Below are 19,010 nucleotides of genomic sequence, written 5' to 3'. Positions count from 1 at the left end.
TATTTATTTATTTATTTATTTATTTATTTATTTATTTATTTATTTATTTTAAGAGACAGGGCCTCTTTCTGTCCCCCAGGCTGGAGTCCAGTGGTGCAATCATAACTCACTGAAGTGTTGAACTCCCAGGCTCAAGCAATCTTCCCTCCTCAGCCTCCTGAGTAACTGGGATTACAGATGTGCACCAGCTGTAGTCTACAAATTTAACCTGTACCCAATCCTTGGCTTAATATTAATTTTTAATTTTTAAAAACGTTTTTGTAGAGATGGGGGTCTCACTATGTTGCCCAGGCTGGTCTTGAACTCCTGGTTTAAAGCAATCCTCCCACCTTGGTATCCCAAAGTGTTGGGATTACAGGCATGAACCACAGTGCCCTGCCTGTTGCCTCTTTTGATATTGCTATGGCAGCCCAGAGTACTGTGTTGAGAAGGATTCAGAAGTTGAACAGGGGCAAATGAGCAGAGAGGGCAGCCGGAGAGTTGCCCAATTGGACCATCCACAGCTCTTCTAGCTGTGTTATAGTCTTACAAAATGCTTCCTTTATGTCCTGCTGATAAAAGTTATAGACTTATTCTTAGAAGCATTTTTCTGCAGGCATAAATTTTGCAACTGAGATCATTGTTTTAAAGTTAGAGAATTTGACAGGATTCTAGTAATACAGCTTCATGTGATATCCATTCTCAAAACCAACAAATGCATTTATTGGTCATTTGCTCACCTCTCTTATTATAGGCAGAAATGGGGCTGGGGAGGAGGAGTGAATAAAAAAGGCCATTCACATCTCTAATACCTGGAAATAACTAGTCGTCTTTGGATCTGCTAAAGTTATAACTAAATGAATAGGACTATACTAAGATATCTATTTATCTCCATTAAAATAAAAGCTCTTCTAGACCATACACAGTATTTAAAAGTTGTTCTCTGTATGTTATTGACTACCAGGTTAGAAAAATAAACACTGAACTCCTAATGATGGAATTTATAAATATATGGAACAGATTATGTGGTGTTAATATAGAAATTTCAAATAAAACCTGACAAGGTAAATACTGTATCACATATCAAAATGACTTAAATTGTAGTCCATGGAATACTAGACATAAATTTATATGCAGATTGTATTTTATTAGGTTTTTGAAGTTCCCTTGGCGGCCTGTCTTGCCAGGGCATTTGGAAATGGTAGCTATTATAACCAATGAAAAAAATGCATTAAAAAATTAAAACAACCTAAATTACATGTATTTGCGGTCTATCGAGTCGAACCTGAAGATAGTCTCAGATTCCTGCAGTGTAATTAAAACATCTTTAAAATTTAGTTACATATAAAGAATTTATGCTTTTATACAAGTGGCATGTGTTAATATAGGTGTGTTTTCATATTAACTATTGTGATTAAAGTTTCTTAGAAGAAATGTATGGGTTGTGGCACTTGACGTGTCCATATCCTGATCACGCTGGAGTGGTGGTGTTGGGTGCCAGGGCTCCGAACACAGTTGCTGAATGTCACTCTGAATAGTATGGAATGAAACTAGCCAGATCTGTGTTTGCCTTGAAAGGTATCCAGACCTAATATTATACTTTAAAGACATTCTGAAGTATTGACTTCGGAATAAGAACAAGCATTCTTTAAGTCCTGGGCAAACCCAAAAGGAATTACTGAAATCTCCTGTTTCAAGCATACATTTTAATAGTAGTGCTCAATGGCAAGTCATTAATTCCCTGCAACCTGACTCTTAGGTTCAGGTCTCCGAAGGCTAAAATTGGGGGCATTTGTCTGCTTCCCTTGCTATTTGATTGGGTATCACTGTCTGTAGAAGTACAAAGCTCATCTGTTAAGTTGGATTTACTAGTCTCTGCTGGTGTCCCTATCCATGCCTAAAGGCTCATATTGAGATTGGTGTAAAATCAGCTGTCCCAACATGAATTGTTCAATTATCAGCTCAAATAAGCCTTACTAAAAACTACCTAACATGAAGGAGGTTGACTGTGGCTCTGTGAAGATGCATCCAAAATGTGTGCATTAAAAATAAAAATGGTAAGAAAAATTAATCACCCTTTTTGCATAAAGTAGGTAAGGAAGCCTCATTCTTTAAGCAACACGTTTGATAACTTTGCCTTCCACAAATATGACCTATACCCAATCCTTGGCTTCATATTAAGAAGCTAAATCTGCCCACTGGTATCCTTGCCTTTTATAAGGACCATTTTGAATTATTTGTATTTCTTTTTTTTGGTGGTAGTGGTGGGAGAGTAGTATTGAATGCCACCAAGTCGTAACACATTTACGAAAACCTCACAGAATAAGAGCACTATGAAAATATCACTTGGGGAAAAGGTAATGAATTAAGGCTGGGAGCAACTTGACTTTGGGTTTAGATGGAACTTGAAGTTGATGTGTTAGTGATAATTGCTATATCATCTCTCTATTTTTATAAATCCTGGTTTGTAAAAATTTGTTTGATAATGTTATATTTGCCTTCACAGGAATCCTGTGGTCTAGACAGTGTTATATAACATTCCTCAAAAATTCTTCTAAACTCTCAAGGCCCTCTTCTTGGGGTCAGACTCAACGGTACCAATGAGAAAAGTCTGAAAGCGTGGAAGACTTCTTTCTATTGTTTAGCAAAGCTGAGAGAAGACATTGTCTCAACAATCTATACTAGTTGTTAAATTAACTAATTAGTTGATTTACTACATTGGATTTCAGAAGGGTTGTCCAATGAATATTCAGTTTTCCATGCTAATTGGAAATATCATTGAATATTTAAGTGTGTACAGTTGGAGGGGACTAAGCAATGATGGGTATACAGCAAGTACTCAATACATACTATCACTTTATTATACTCTCTTTTTGCTGGTAGAATTTTCTGCTATGCACATGCATTCCAGGCGAAGGGACGAGACTGCGCCCAGGCTCAGACCCAGAAACAAGCCTGGATCCATAAAACAGCTTGTTCACAATGGCAGGAGCACAGCACAGGAGTGGGGAAAGTAGAGGAAAAGAGGTATGAGTAATACCATGAAAGGAAAGGGAGTTACCCATTCAAACTAACAGATAGAAGAGCTTCATGGACGAGATGACAACAAATAGTAGCATTAGCATTAACTGAGATTTAGGACATTGCACAACATTTTAGAAATATGTACACTTAGTCTAAAACAGGGACCCGCAGTCCAGATGGGAATTCTGACAATAATCACGTCATGAGAAAGCTGAGCAAATTGGAATCAGTGTTTTTGGAAAATGTAATCTTAGGGGGAAATATATTCTTGTAGCTATGTACTACTAAATTGAAAATCTACAGAAGAAATCATTTATGCAGTCTGTGGGCATGCTTTTAATTTGGTGGTGGTTTAAATATTTTATTAACTGTATGGGCATGCTTTTAATTTGGTTGTGGTATAAGTGTTACAAATTAAGCTTTTTTTTTAAATCAGTCTAAACTCTAAACTTGAAAAACAAGTTTTTTTATTTTATTTAACCAGCACCGATACAACATATCGTGAGCCAGGTGCTCTTCCTAGGGCTTGCACGTATCTCCTCCTCTAATAATCTTGACAGCCCCATGAGGAAACTGAGGCACAGAGGTTAAGAACTTGTTGAAGGTCTCAGAGCTAGGACTTCAAACCAGGCAGACTGGCACCAGGTTCTGTGTACTTAACCATTATGCTCCCTAAATTAGAATATCTACGAGGCAAAATGCTGTTTAATTTTCTTCAGATTATTGTGGGTTCTGTCAAGCTAAACTCTCTGGCCATAAGTGAAAGTGCTCTTAGCATCTTGTAGAGAAAGAATTCTTCCTAGAGGTTCATTGAGTGGCATCTATTTCAGACTTACACAAAAAGTTTGGGACAAATGTTAGTGTTTAACAGAAGCAGATGTTTATCAGTGGCCCAGACAATATTATCATTTTGATTTTTGCCTTCTAGACTGGGGGCGTGGCAAACAACAGTTGTGGGTCAAATCTCACTCACCATTTGTTTTGGTAAATAAAGTTTCATTGAACACAGTCCTACCCACTCGTTTACATATTATCTATGGCTGCTTTCATGCTAAAACAGCAGCAGAATTGAGTCATTGTGTCCAAGAACATATGGCCAATAAAGCCTAAAATATTTACTACATGATCTTTTATAGCAAGTTTGCCACCCCCTGTTCTAGACCAGTGAGGTAGCCACCAGCCAGATGTAGCTCCCAAGTGTTTGAAATGGGGCTGGTTGGAGTTGAGATGTGTCATAAGTGTAAAACATACCAGATTCCAAAGACTTAGTAAAAAGAAAGAAAAAAATGTAAAATATCTCATCAGTTTTCAAATATTGATTGCAGGTGGAAATGACAATTTTACTAAAATTAACTTTTCTTGGTTCTATTTTTTTAATGTGACTACTAGAAAAATTTGAAATGTGACTCACATTTGTGGCTCACATTAGGTTTCTATTGATACTGCTGATCTACAGCCTAGAATTTGGAGGATATGTAACCTCTAGAAAAAGCAGAAAGAGGAAAGATGGGGGAAGAGAGAAAACCTGTTGTATTTGCAAATGTCTTTCTAAAGCAATAAAATATTTTCTGATTTGGCTCTTCCTCACAGAAAGGCATACGCAAAAATGGGTTAGGTGGTCTATGGAGATGATCGTAGATGAGTTCTCCCAGAAGCAGACTGTGACTCAGAATTTGAATTGGGAGGTGATCCAGGAAGCACCTGGAGGGAGAGGGGATGCAAACAGGGAAGAGAATGAAGAGGAAAGAGGGTTAATGAGCAGGTTGCTGCTGTGGACCCACGTGCTGCCTCCCCTGCACCCTGTGGGAGATTTTGTAGACAGAGGCTCAGAGTGGTTCCACCCAGGAGGTGAAAAAGCTGGGCTGCGTATCCACCAACTGCCAGTAATTGCCACTTCAGGGCTGCTCCTAGGAGCATCAGCTTCTTCTTACTCTCCCCAGCACCTGCCTTGCCTGAAGCCGGGTAAGGCCCTGGGGTGAAAAGGCACAGGTGCTTGCAGGAAAAAGCCATGAGCAAGCTGGAGAATGGTGCCTGCCAGAGGCACAGGGTTGGGCCCTTCTAGTGTCTGGAACTGTGTCCAAACTAAATGTTCCATCTTACAATTCATAATTTCAACAGACATTCATGTAGTTCTCTGATGAGTGTGTTCATTTTCTCATTTGATCTTAACAATAGTATAGATAGGTAGATTTATCATTATCCATACATTATGGATGGGAAAACTGAGCCCAAGACACATCCAGTCATTTGCCCAAGAGAGTCCAGCTGGGATGGTAGCCCCAGTCTCCTCCCTCTGCATATGTGGTCACTCATGCCTGACTCCTTGGATTTGTACAAAACTTGGCTTGAGTAAGGAGATGTCAATATATTGATGTTTTCAAGGTGAGAACAGGGAACTAAAACCAATTTTTCTTGTGCTCTGTAGAATTTTTTTAGATATCCATAGGGCAGTGTAGAAACTGATATCTACTTAATCCCATGACTTTTACATGGAAAAGTATGATCTCTGTTTTGCACAAATCACAGTCAAAATCAAGAGATTATGGAGCCTGCTGACCACTACCACACAGGATGTTAGTGATAGAGTTAATTTCCAGAAAATCTTCAGAGAAGTCCCTGTAGTGGAAGCTTATGGGTGCATGGCTCATTAAGGACTGGATTTTGTTATCTTCCCATTACCCAGGTTCCCTTCAAAAGTTTTGTCAGCCCCTTTGGTACCACTTGGAAACAAGTCTCTCTCCCAGCTTAATTTCCCTTTATTATGCTTCTAACTGACTCGGTAATTCTTTGCAGACTTCAGTAACACTTGTACTATTTAAATTTGAATAACCCCAAAGGATCTGGATAGGTCAATGTGTTTAAACCACAGGCTTTAGTCTATGTATTAGTTGATTAAAAACAGATTTGATGCATGATGTATACTTAATAAAGGGAGGGGGAAGCAAGCAGATGTTTGTAAAATCTCAATGTGTTGGATTGCATTTCTTTGGCCCTCTTTTGCTGACTAGCTTTAGAAAAGTCATACTTATGACAATTGAACTGTAAACAGTTAGATGATGTGTTTCCCTAGAAATTTCCTGCTGTGAAGGGTCAGCCAAAAAGAAAAGTATCCCCTAGTATTAACATACCAAAAAAGTTGACAAATATACCTTATAATAGTTATGTCTATATCAAGGACATTGAAGAATGGGATGCTTCAAAATCATTGTCTAGTCTCTGACCATAAAGCGATTAGCAGTTGCGATGCATTTAATCCAAACAATAAAAAAAACCTTTGGCTTTTGTTGTTGTTGTTAAAAGCAAGTTTTTCTTTGATGCAAGCATAAGATCAAGTTGTACGTAAATCACTGTGTCTAGTTCATTCTCTGACTCTTCAGCCTCTTGTATCCCATTCTTTAAGTGAAAAAGTTATTTTTCCCCTTTAAAATTGTCATATTTGAAATGTTTTGAGTGTTTCCAAGACAGAATTGAAGGTTTCTTGTTGGTTTTCCAGTCCAGATGAAATGTGCACAAAGCCTTCCTCTGAATTTTGAACACATGAGAATTACAGATAAAATATTTTAAAATGCATTTTAATGAATACATAACCAAGCGTAAACATATATGGAAAGCCTCCAAGGACCGGAAATGAAAGAAAGTGTGAGGGAAGACTGACACTGGGCTACTCCCAAGAAGTGGAGATGACATGGGGCAATGGTGACTTCAGTGGACACATAGGGAAGTGAACATCACATGTGGCAAGAGCCTTGTACACCTGGAGGCCAAGACTCCCATGCATAGACTGGACTCAAAGGGAACCTGACATCTTCTCTGGAATTGAAGCCAGACAGAGAACTCTCATGGAAGGAAGCAGAGGCACTGAGTCAAACTAGGATCTGTGCCTCTGTTGCACACGAGTGCCTTGTGGGAGCGTCCTCTTTGGGAAAAGAACCTCATACCCTAACCTCAGAATATGCTTCTCATCTGGCTGGGCTATGTCAATCCCCAAATCACAGCACAGGGAACAAAGTTTACATTGTATGAGCTGTCAGACAAAAATTACAAGACAAAGATAAAATCAGATCCTTGAGAAATATTCAACAAGCACAGGGAAATACAGAATTGCCTTTTCTCAAAAGAGCTTAAGAATAAGTAAGTTTAGTTGTCTTGAGATTATGGAGAAGAGAATTGTGTTTTTGTAATAGGAACAGACAGAAATTCAATAAGAAAAGGGAGATGTGATAAAGAACCTACTAGAAATGAAAATGCATTCATTAAAAAATTTTAAAAACAGTCAATAGGATAAAACCAGATTAATAAGTTTAACTTGTTTTAAAAATAACCAGAAAGTTCTGCTTTTGACATATGCATTTTAAGCCTTAGATAAAAGTGGTTCTTTTCCTTAATATACTTTTCTATTTTATTTATTTTATTTATTTATTTATTTATTTTTTTTGAGACAGAGTCTCGCTCTGTCACCCAGGCTGGAGTGCAGTGGCGCGATCTCGGCTCACTGCAAGCTCCGCCTCCTGGGTTCACGCCATTCTCCTGCCTCAGCCTCTCCGAGTAGCTGGGACTACAGGCGCCCGCCACCACGCCCGGCTAATTTTTTTGTATTTTTTTAGTAGAGACGGGGTTTCACCGTGGTCTCGATCTCCTGACCTCGTGATCCGCCCACCTCGGCCTCCCAAAGTGCTGGGATTACAAGCGTGAGCCACCGCACCCGGCCTAATATACTTTTCTAAATAAAAAATTTAGGGAAGTAGAATGAGATAAAATTTTCATAAATTTTACAGCATAATGAAATATTAACACCTTTATGAACCTGTTAGTTTTCAAAATCCCTCAAACTCTTTCTAAATCCTCTTTCTCAGATGGCATTATAAATTTGAGGTCTGTTTTCTTTTCCATGAAATGTCCTGTTGTTCCATATCTTTGCCATACTTGTGGAACTGTCTAGATGCTAAAACACACTTTCCCTAATCTTTTGCCCTCTCAACCTCTCTGATGTTGGCGTACGACATTGTTCTATTCCCTGCCCATGGAAGATTCTTCCACATGCTCACTTCTTTCTTTCCAAGAAGTTTCCACTGTTGTGCAACAAAAAACCCCTGGACATCCTTCAAGCCTCAGCTGCAAGACTTGGCCCTCTTGGAAACCTTTAACCGGCAGCCATCAACTCTTGCCCTTCTCTTGTTTGCAGCATCTTTCTCCCAGTTTGTACAGTCATCTATTTCCTTGTGGACAGGAAGTAGATATTAATATTTTTATTTGATTTCCCCACTGTCTCTTTCAGAGTCTGGCATATTGTAGAAGCTTCATAAGTACTTGTTGTGTGAACACATAAGTAAATGAATGAATGGTAGGAACACATAAGTAAATGAATGAATGGTGTAAATCAAGCTTGTCCAACACGTGGCCTGCAAGGCCACCTGCAGCCCAGAAGCGCTTTGAATGCAGCCCAACACAAATTCATAAACTTTCTTAAAACATTATGAGATTGTTTTGTGACTTTTTCTTTTAGCTCATCAGCTGTCATTAGTGTTAGTTATTTTATGTGTGGCCCAAGACAGTTCTTCTTCCAGCGTGGCCCAGGGAAGCCAAAAGATTGGACACCCCTGGCAATCAAGAGCATGTGAATGAGAAGGAACAGAGAAATCTTACTGAGTCTTACCCAGAACAGAGAGTTATTGTGTTTGAAAATAGGATTAAATAGTCATTCCAGAGAACTTTAAGTTTGATGCTCTAAAGGAATAGGGAATAATTCTAGAGTCTTATGCGGGATAATGAGTGGTAAATATAGTGTTCAAAGAAATTTGATCTGGCATTGATGGACAAAGAATAGAAGCATGAACAATAAAAGGTACAATTGTTTGTTGGTATCCATAAAGGATTAATTTCAGGGTCTCTCATAGATACTAAAATCATGGATGCTTAAGTCCCTGATATAAAATGGCCTGTTATTTGCATATAACCTAATCACGTCCTCCTGCATACTTTAAATCACCTCTAGATAACTTATATTACCTATTACAATGTAAATACTGTGTAAATAGTAGATATATTCTATTGTTTAGGGAATAAGGACAAGAAAAAAGTCTGTACATGTTCAGTACAGATGCAGTCATCCATCTTTTTCCAATATTTTTGATCTGCAATTAGTTGAATCCAGGTATGTGGAACCCAGTGGATACAGAGAGTCAACTCCACTACAACTGACCAAATGTGTGTGTGACGAGGACTTATCATAAATGTCTATAAATGACCTTATTGTCAGCAAGAGCTAAACAATTCAAACCTTCCTCCAAGGGATTAGCCTCAGCCTGCCCATAAAAGGATAAATCTGAAAAATCCAATGGTAGTTGATTTGATGTGGGAATATATTCCTTATATTATTGCGAGCTCTGATTCAAGTAAAGGGATAGAAATCCAATTACCTCCTTTCTCCCTAGGTCGTGACTTAGAGATAACCTATAACTAATTATTCTGTTAAGTATCCCTGAGTTAGTGCAAGAAGCAGGAACAAAAAGAATAACGTCTGAGTGTGTCTAAAAGGTTCTTTTAAATGCAACTTTTGAAAATCCAGTTTAAATCTATAAATACTTGAAATTATGTTGATTTCACTAAGGTTTCTGAAAAATGTATCAGTTTTTCCTCAGTATGAGTAATTTTGTATATCTGAAGTATAAAAATATGCAGAATAATATTTTTCCTCTTTTTTTTTTTTTTTGAACAGCAAAACTTAGAGAGTAACCTCACCAACCTTATTAAGAGGAACACAGAACTGGAGACCCTTTTGGCTAAACTCATCCAAACCTGTCAACATGTTGAAGTGAGTATCTCTATTTCTGTATGGTATGTTTCATATGAAAACTGCCAGATCAAGGTTTTGATATCCTCATGCTTTATAATTTTAAAACAAGAATCTTTCTTAAAATTAAATATTTTGCAAAAGCCAAAATAAAAGATGGAGGAAATTAAAAGGAATTAGAACTTCAGAGAATCTCTCCCATCCACGGCTGCTTCCCATTCCCATTACAGCTTTCCCTGATCTAGCATTACATAGCAGTCCTAATGTTGTAGATTTTAATTGCCCTTACAAAGAATAGTCAAAAAAGGTATTGTAGGCCAGGCGTGGTGGCTCATGCCTGTAACCCCAGCACTTTGGGAGGCCGAGGCGGACAGATCATGAGGTCAGGAGATCGAGACCATCCTGGCTAACACGGTGAAACCCCGTCTCTACTAAAAATATAAAAAATTAGCTGGGCATGGTGGTGGGCACCTGTAGTCCCAGCTACTTGGGAGGCTGAGGCAGGAGAATGGTGTGAACCCAGGAGGTGGAGCTTGCAGTGAGCTGAGATCGCACCATTGCACTTCAGTCTGGGCAACAGAGCAAGACTCTGTCTCAAAAAAAAAAAAAGGTATTGTATTAGTGTACTGGGGCTGCCATAACAAATTACCACAAACTGGGAAAGTATAAAACAAGACTAATTTATCCTCTCAGTTTTGGAGGCTAGAAGTCTGAAATCAAGATTTGGGCAGGGCCATGCTCCCTCCAAAGGTTCTAGGGGAGGATCTTTCCTTGCCTCTTTCCATTTTCTGGTAGTTGCAGGCAATTCTTGGAGTTCCTTGGCTTGCAGCTACAGTGCTCTAAACTCTTCCTCCGTTATCACATTCTCCTGCTGTGTCTCGAATTTGTGTCCAAATTTCCTTATTGTTATAAAGAGCCCACCCTACTCCAGCCTTACCTCACTTTAACTTGATTACATCTGCGAAGACTCTATTTTCAGGCCAGGCATGGTGGCTCACACCCTGTAATCCCAGCACTTCAGGAGGCTAAGGCAGGAGGATCGCTTGAGCTCAGGAGACCAGCCTGGGCAACATGGCGAAAACCCATCTCTACTAAAAAATACAAAAAATTGGCCAGGTGTGGGAGAACACACCTGTGGTCCCAGCTACTTGGGAGGCTGAGGTGGGAGGATCACCTAAGCCTGGGAAGTCGAGGCTGCAGTGAGCTGAGATTGCACCACTGCATTCCAGCCTAGGCGACAGAGTGAGACCTTGTCTCAAAGAAAAAACAAAGACTCTATTTTCAAATAAGGTCCCATTTACAGGTACCAGGGGTTAGGACTTGAACATACCTTTTTGCAGACACAATTTAACCCACTGCAGGTGTATATTAATGCATCTTAGTTGTCAGATGTGTTTCCATGAAATAAACCACAATTGCAACAACAGCAGAACCTACAATGACTACACTGCATAAGGAAAAAATAGATGCCACTTCCTTTATGTGATTTTCAAAGTCCTCTTGCATCTTCTCCCAAACTGTCTTTTTACCACCCCACCCCATGAACTGAAACTAAACAATTGCCATTCACTACACTTTTAAGCCTTCTGGCCCTTAACCAAGCAGTTCCCTCTGACTGGTAGGCCCATTCCTCTAACCCATGTCTATTTGTCAGAATGCTTCCTGTGTATCCTCCAAGTCCTAAGTCAAGGGGCACTTCAGTTGTGAATGTTTCTCTGGTTGCCTGGTCCAGAGTCATCGCTCCTTTCTCTGAATCACATAACATTTTATGATACCGTGTATGTGATTCAGAGAAAGGAGAGATGTCCCCGCCCCAATCTCATGTCGAATTGTAATCCCCAGTGCTGGAGGTGGGGCTTGGTGGGAGGTGTTTGGGTCATGGGGGCAGATCCCTCATGGCTTGGTGCTGACTCCATGATAATGAGTGAGTTCTCACAAGATCTGGTTGTTTAAAAGTGTATGACACTCCGCCCGCCACTGCCGCCCACCCCCCTCCCACACACACTCTCTCTCTTGCTCCTAATTTCGCCATGTGACGTGCCAGTTCTGGCTTTGCCTTCTACCATGTGTAAAAGCTTCCTGAGGCCTCATCAGAAGCCGAGCACATGCCTGGTGCCATGCTTCCTGTACAGCCTGCAGCACCTGTGAACCAATTAAGCCCCTTTTCTTTGTAAATTACCCAGTCTCAGGTATTTCTTTATAGCAATGCAAGAATAGTAATAATCTTCTCATGGCTTTATCATTCTTTCATGTACCAGTTCCATTTTTCCAACCAGAATGTGAAGTCTTAGAGGATGGGAATCAAATCTAATTCGTCTTTGTATCTCATAGACTCTAATGCAATGATTTTCACACAGTAGGAGCTCAGGGAATTTGTCTTAGATGAATTTGCATGATGACTCTCCAAATGGCGAATTTTGAACACTATTTGAATGCTCGCAAGTTCAGCTCCCCCAAAATATCTAAAGTTGGAGAAGCAAATTATTTTGAGCATGCATTTAAAATTTTTGACAGTAACTCCATTTTTGCAGTAAGAGTTCCTTCAAGTCCCTTTGATCGTCTAAGCAGTAATTATAAGTTTATAGCCTCCTATGTGCCTATAACTGTCAGTAGATGCACAACGTAGCAAATAATAATGATTACAATATGTTAGAGAACAATGTACACACATATAACAACATATTTAAAGAATAGTAGAGTAGCCTATCAGGTGCTCAGCTAGTAGAATATTGCATTTATGGATTCTAAGATTAGCATTTTTTTACAGACTAATATTGCTGAAATTGAGCTGCAACTTAAATGAATGGTGAGACAGTTTAATGGGCAACATTTGTTTGTTCCTCCTGGCACACAAAATATAGATGAGACAGTTGCTGGTATCTTAGATTAGATGGAGTATGGTTTGAGAAGCGGGGATTAAAAGAGAAAAAAATGTGAGTACAATTTTTCTGAAACTTTGTGGAAGAGTCAGGACTTGAGCCAGTTCTTACAGATTTCAAAACTATTATTTTTCGGTACCCTAGGTATTGAGGTGTCCGCTTATTTATGCAACACACTGGTGTTTGTCAGTGATACATTCCTCAGCATAGCAGAAATTAGCAAAGATTGCTTTCAGAAAGATCCTATCAGTGTAAAAGCATGTCTACTATGCAAACACTGGTGCTTTGGTGGAAGGCTTAAAATACTTTGTGTTTGTAAAGTCTGTGCTTTTGCTTACAAGTGCTCCCCTTGTGATCAGAAATGTAAAACTGGTTACTAAGAGAAACACATGAGTTAGTAACTTTTTCCAACTCCAAATTTGTTGTGTTTTCCAAAGACAATATCCAGGGAGATAGAAATTAGGGATGTTCTCATCTCCTACCTAAGCCATCTACTCCAGCTGTTCATCATTTGAGGTGCTGATGGAGGTTATGATAGGTGGAAGAGGGAAAGGCATACAAAAGGAAAGAAAAGGAGGAATTAGAGTAAAACATAGGTGAGGGAGCAGATTAGGATTGTCCAGTGAGCTCATTGGTTTACTTAGTAGACCGTCTTGCTTTAAAAGCTACATGATTGTCAGGGTAGAATCAGTGTTTCATCATGTTGAGATGAAGTTGAGAGTGTGAAGGCAGCAGCAGTGGCAGAAGTTGTGTTGCAGAATCCAGACCTTTTGAACCCTCTGCTTAGACTGGATTCTCTTTTGTCAAGCGTCTTGCCAGAGAACATGTTGAGCCTTGTTGATTAAACAACATTGGAAATAATAGTGAACAAGCATAACGTTTTCATTATTATAGGGTAAAGTTAATATGTATTATATGAATAAATGGATGAACAAAATGGAATAATCTGTGTGCCATATTTTATTTTTATGATGTGATGGCATTTGATGTTTAGGACAGTAAGAAAGAATTATTTCTCTTCAGTAAAAAAAAAAAAAAATTACCTGAGCTTTATGGTAAATCTTAGAAATGCTTTATGGATTGGGTGATTATTTCATTCAATTTCAGCTAGTTACTCCTTAAAGCATTAATGTCTGGTTTCCATTATGACCTGTTGTGATTTCAGAACAAATGCATTGCTCCTAATGCAATATTATTATGGCTTGAATTTACAAGATGCTATTCATCCTAACATGATGTAAAATTACATTCTAAGATGTTCAGTAATTTCGAATGATAGATAAATTGAAGAAATTTACAAGGAGATTTTAGTTTTAATAGATCAGATATAATTTTAGTTGCAATACAGGCTTTTCAAGTAAAGCTATTACTGAATTGATTGTAGCAGACTTGCAAATAGACACATACATGCCATTAGAAGTAATTCTAAACAAGGAATAAAGAATATTCATTCTTTTCTCTGTTGTTTTTGTATAAATCCTTGGGAATGGAAACACATGTTTATGGGTGAGTAAATTTGGTATTTGGGAAATTTATTCTAGATAAAAATTTAAAAAATTATGAGTACAAAAATAATGATACTTACAGTACCTATTTTTACATTTGTTTTTATTCCTAATTATTAGTATTCTGAAAGTATAATTTTTAAAAGTTGAACACCCAATTCTCATATAATGATTGAATTAGTCCACATCAAAGATTTTTTTAACTTCTTAATGAAGGAACCAGCAAGATGATAAAGCTGCTTCCAAGGAGGATGCCAGAAACGGATACATATAAATGTGGGGAAGGGGGTAGTAGGGGGAAAAGAATGCCAGACTAGCATAGCTAATTTGGATACAAAACTGGTTAGTGACCTACAGGGCAATAAACCTGAAACATTTGGACAAAATAAGTTGCATATTACTGGGTTTCTCTAAGTTAACATCTAACTTTGCAGAGTCTAAGCCCTAACTACTAGTAAATAGAAAGTCAGACTCTGTTACATCCCAATCTGGAGAGTCAGATGACCCTGACTTAGGCTGACTTCATGGAATATGCTCTCTTGGGACTCTGGAAGGGCTCACAGTCTTCTCTTTGTCTTTTTTCCAAGTTTTGGATAATTTTGCTTAACATGACTTTCTGTTCTAGAGACTGTTGGTCTAGGAGCAGTGTTTGCTAAACAAATACTTCTGGGAGGGGATGTACATTTTTGCCTGTGGACAGTTACTTTAATTTGTTACAGTGTCTTGCTAGTTTGTTCATTTTGGTAGTGCGGATGGAGTACCCACTGTGTGTGTGTGTTGCACTGTGTTAGGTGCCAAAGGACCCTGCCCACAGGAAGTTTACTATCTTCACTAAGACAGAAGAGCACTTATAACACAAAATAAAGTAGAAAGCCATAATTACCATAAAGAAGGTGTGGATTATCTACTTCAAACTTTCAGAGAAGCAAGAAATTATTTCTAGCTGGGGACTGGGGAAGGCAGCATAAGATCTGAGCCTGCCTTCAAGGGTAGGTAACATTTGAGTTTATGGAAGCAGGGGGACAGCACTGCTTGACAGGCAAATAAAGGCATGGGGATAGAAAGACGAGGAGTGTATGTACAGAAAGCAAGTAGTTCATTCTGGAAAAATGGAAAGTGTGGAAGAAAGAAGGATCTGTAGGAACTAGTTTGGGAGAGATGAGAGCTGGAAAGGCTTTCATGTTGCATCTGAATTTGTACTTTGGGTTTTGAAGGTTTAGTGAGGGTTCAAGGAACACATAGACCTGTGTGAGTTTCACAGTGACAACTGGCATTTCTAACTCTTTTCAGGAAATGACATTTTTGGTTATTGAGAAAATAATATGGATATTGTCATGCAAAACAATCTCATGTCCAAGGGAAACCTTCACAGCACTAAGAAACTCCAAAAAGGCCATGGAGTTTGTTAGGCACCAGAATGCTATTCTTTTAAATCAGTGCAGTGGAAAAGAATTTCCTGGTTCACATCCTTGGTTCCTAGATGGTACTTCTTCCCTTTCCTCTTCCTGAAGGTGTCCTTGTATTTGGGTATAAGCATTCCCCGGGAAAATAATTCCCATGCCAGCTGGAGCTAAAAAAACTCATAGCACAGAGGCACCTCCTAATTGTTGTAAATTAAATCAATGAATTCCTTCCCACGACCCATGAGGAAATGCCACATCCTTATAAGTCCACATCTCTTCCCAGGGATTTACCTCTGCTTTTCTTCAGAATGGAAAACAGTTTGAAGGTTCCCCTTCAGCCACCCAACTCTCCCCACCCCCGCCACATTGTTTTCATAACTTGTTTTTTAAATGAGGGTAAGCAAATAATGGCTTTTTGATTGTAAGTGCCAAATATTTTTAAAATGGTGGAGAACAGAGAATGGCATGCTGTGGCTCATGCCTGTAATCCCAGCATAGTTTTGGGAGGCCAAGGCAGGAGGATTACTTGAGCCCAAGGATTCAATAACAGCCTGGGCAATATAGTGAGACCTCGTCTCTACAAAAAAATAAAAAAACTAGATGGGCGTGGTGGCGTGTGCCTGTAATCCCAGTAACAAAGGAGGCCAAGACTGGAGGATTGCTTGAGCCTGGGAGGTCAAGGCTACAGTGACCCATGGAGTGCAACTGCACTCCAGCCTGGGTGACAGAGTGAGACCCTATCTCTTAAAACACACACACACACACACACACACACACACACACACACACGAGAGCAGAGTATGAAGGCCAAGACAGTTTGGGACTCAGGAGGCAGAGACATTGAAAGAGCAACTTCAGGCCAGGCGCAGTGGCTCACGCCTGTAACCCCAGCACTTTGGGAGGCCCAGGTGGGCAGATCCCGAGGTTAGGAGATCGAGACCATCCTGGCTATCACGGTGAAACCCTGTCTCTACTAAAAATACAAAAAATTAGCCAGGCGTGGTGGCAGGCGCCTGTAGTCCCAACTACTCGGGAGGCTGAGGCAGGAGAATGGCGTGAACCCGGGAGGCGGAGCAGGAGAATGGCGTGAACCTGGGAGGCGGAGCTTACAGTGAGCCGAGATCGCGCCACTGCACTCCAGCCTGGGGGACAGAGCGAGACTCCTTCTCAAAAAACAAAAACAAAAAAACAAAACAAAAAAAAGAAAGAGCAACTTCAGGTAGACTCCTAAGAAATGTTTGTCTAGGATTGTAAAAACTAATGGGTTTTCAACCACTCTGTTTTGTTTTCTTCAGGAGAGAAATAAGGTAGAATGGATGAGTTTGTAGTTACACTAGACAAGTTTGGAGTTAATTATACATGTAGTGAAAGACAAGCTTATGAGAAATGGTCAAAATTTGGGTCACCTGCAGAACTTAACTTTTCTGGGTCAGATAAGGACTGTATCTCTTCATCACATTCCTCTTCCCATTTTCTTTGAAAAATCAGAAGACATAGTTTATTAGCTAAGCAAACACTTGGAATCACTGATATGTACCAAATTTTCTGCACATTCTGATAATCAAGTTCTTTTACAGCAAATACAACACCTTGACACTTAATAGATGTTCATTTTGGGAATGATAGGTGACTGTGACTCTAAAGATGATGGCCAAGAACAACTGGGAAAGGGTGGCCAATTGCCATAATGGTTTCAAGAGGATAAAGGCTCAGCAGTCCTTACCATTCTTGCCCAAGGTCATCCTAGAAGGGCATTTTCTAATCCAACATTCCCTTCAAAGTTCCAGCATTGGCCCCTTTGGTTTATCTTGCCTTGTTTGTAATCACTTCTTAAAATTCTTTTTGCCATTATTTTTCTCACTAAGTTTTTAATCTATTTTTGTTGTTGTTTTATTTTAATGGAAAGTTTGCTCTCATACGGCTTTCTCTGAGTTTCTCCAGTGCTAGTTGTCATGTAAAGTGACAAGGTTCTTGTGAAGGAATTAAGGCTGTTTAATTAGATTTCTGCTCAGATGATGAGTTTCGTAAATTGAAAAGGATGAGAGTGAGGTGTTACTTGGGTGATATGTACCTTGTAAGAAATTGTAGAAAATCACTTGGCAAAACAGATGGGAGTCTGTAGAAGACTTTTCCAGTAATTCACCAAGCCCTAAAAGCATTCATTTGTAAACTTTGAAATAATGAAAAATCATTGGATTAAAAAGAAAGATGAACCATTTGTTTAATTTTGTTGTGCAGTTTTGTAATGCCAAAGCATTCTCTTCCGTAGAAAACTTGGCAATGGCTTCATCCGGAGTCATTGGATGAAGACCAGCATGCAAACACCAAACAAGCTATTTGTGTCTTGTGAACGTGTGTCTGATCTTGGATGAAGTATATCCTGCTGGGGGCCGACATGAATGTCCAAAGTTATAATCCATTTTCACTTGCAGATGAGGGTCAGATTCCCACCCGATCTGACCCCCTGTGAGAACGCTTTCAAGGTATAATTAGAGTCAGATTCTGGGCCTCATTAAACCACATCATACAACCCACAGTCAGCTCTGGCTCTCCATGTAATAGGCTCTAGAATTATGATAATGTGATAGTGCAAATATGGTGGCTTTCAGAAACTGGATTATGACGAGCCACTATAATAATGGTTGATTTCCCAAGTTCACGTCTTAGGATTCCCATGACAAAGGAGAAAAGAACTGTTGGTCTGCACAGAAATTTATCATCTCTAGAGAAGATTTTTTTTTACTATTGCATATGAATAATGTCTATTCATATGCAATAGTAAAACAGTTGAAATAGTTTACTCTACCAAGTTTACTAAAACTGACAACTCATGAAGCAAATGTAGTTTTTCTTGGTAGAGGTTAAATTTAATTATTAAAGTATCTAACACATATTTGAATGTCTCCCTTTGGATTCAGTGCCCTTGACTTAGAAAAATTGGATTCATAACAGGCATTGGATCCTGTTTCTTTCTTGGGCATATTCATGAGGAGTAATGAGAAGATAGCAAAAATCTTTGAGTATTTTGGAATGAGATTAATCTTATGAATAAATGAATATAAGGCTTAGTAAGCTGGTATTACTTTTAGAATGACATTCCCAAGTTTCAGTTTTGAAACTTTATATAAAACATTATCCAAACCTTTCATCATCTGCTAATCTTTCTAGTTTGGGTGGTATGACCTATTGCATCATATACAGAATCCTACCTAGTGGTTCACATTGGAGTATGAACACTTGTACGTGCCTCTGAAGACAAACCCTCTAATGTTTGAATTTGGTAGTGCAGATTTCCAAGGTTAATACCTAAATGTGAAGTGATAGGCCTTAATTGAAGGCCCAAAGGCTGAGCATTAGGAAGTTAGAGACAAAGTGTGCTTTTTTCTGATATATCTTATTGTGCTCCCTCCACACAATACAAGAATTCCTT

General features: G+C 39.1%; 1 protein-coding gene across 7 annotated transcripts in view; it reads left to right on the top strand.

The window, feature by feature from the left end:
- Positions 1–19,010, top strand: part of MID1 (midline 1) — a 253,521-nt gene that overhangs the window by 158,591 nt on the left and 75,920 nt on the right. For all 7 annotated transcript variants that reach the window (XM_032756556.2, XM_058441485.1, XM_032756558.2 and 4 more), the window contains exon 3: positions 9,719–9,814. In XM_032756556.2, the coding sequence (XP_032612447.1) occupies positions 9,719–9,814 (96 nt within the window). The remainder of the gene's footprint in view (positions 1–9,718; positions 9,815–19,010) is intronic.

Source organism: Hylobates moloch, unplaced genomic scaffold (assembly GCF_009828535.3).
Source record: "Hylobates moloch isolate HMO894 unplaced genomic scaffold, HMol_V3 SCAFFOLD_7, whole genome shotgun sequence".
In the NCBI taxonomy this organism is placed as follows: Eukaryota; Metazoa; Chordata; class Mammalia; order Primates; family Hylobatidae; genus Hylobates; species Hylobates moloch.
This window is presented reverse-complemented; position numbering and strand designations above follow the sequence as displayed.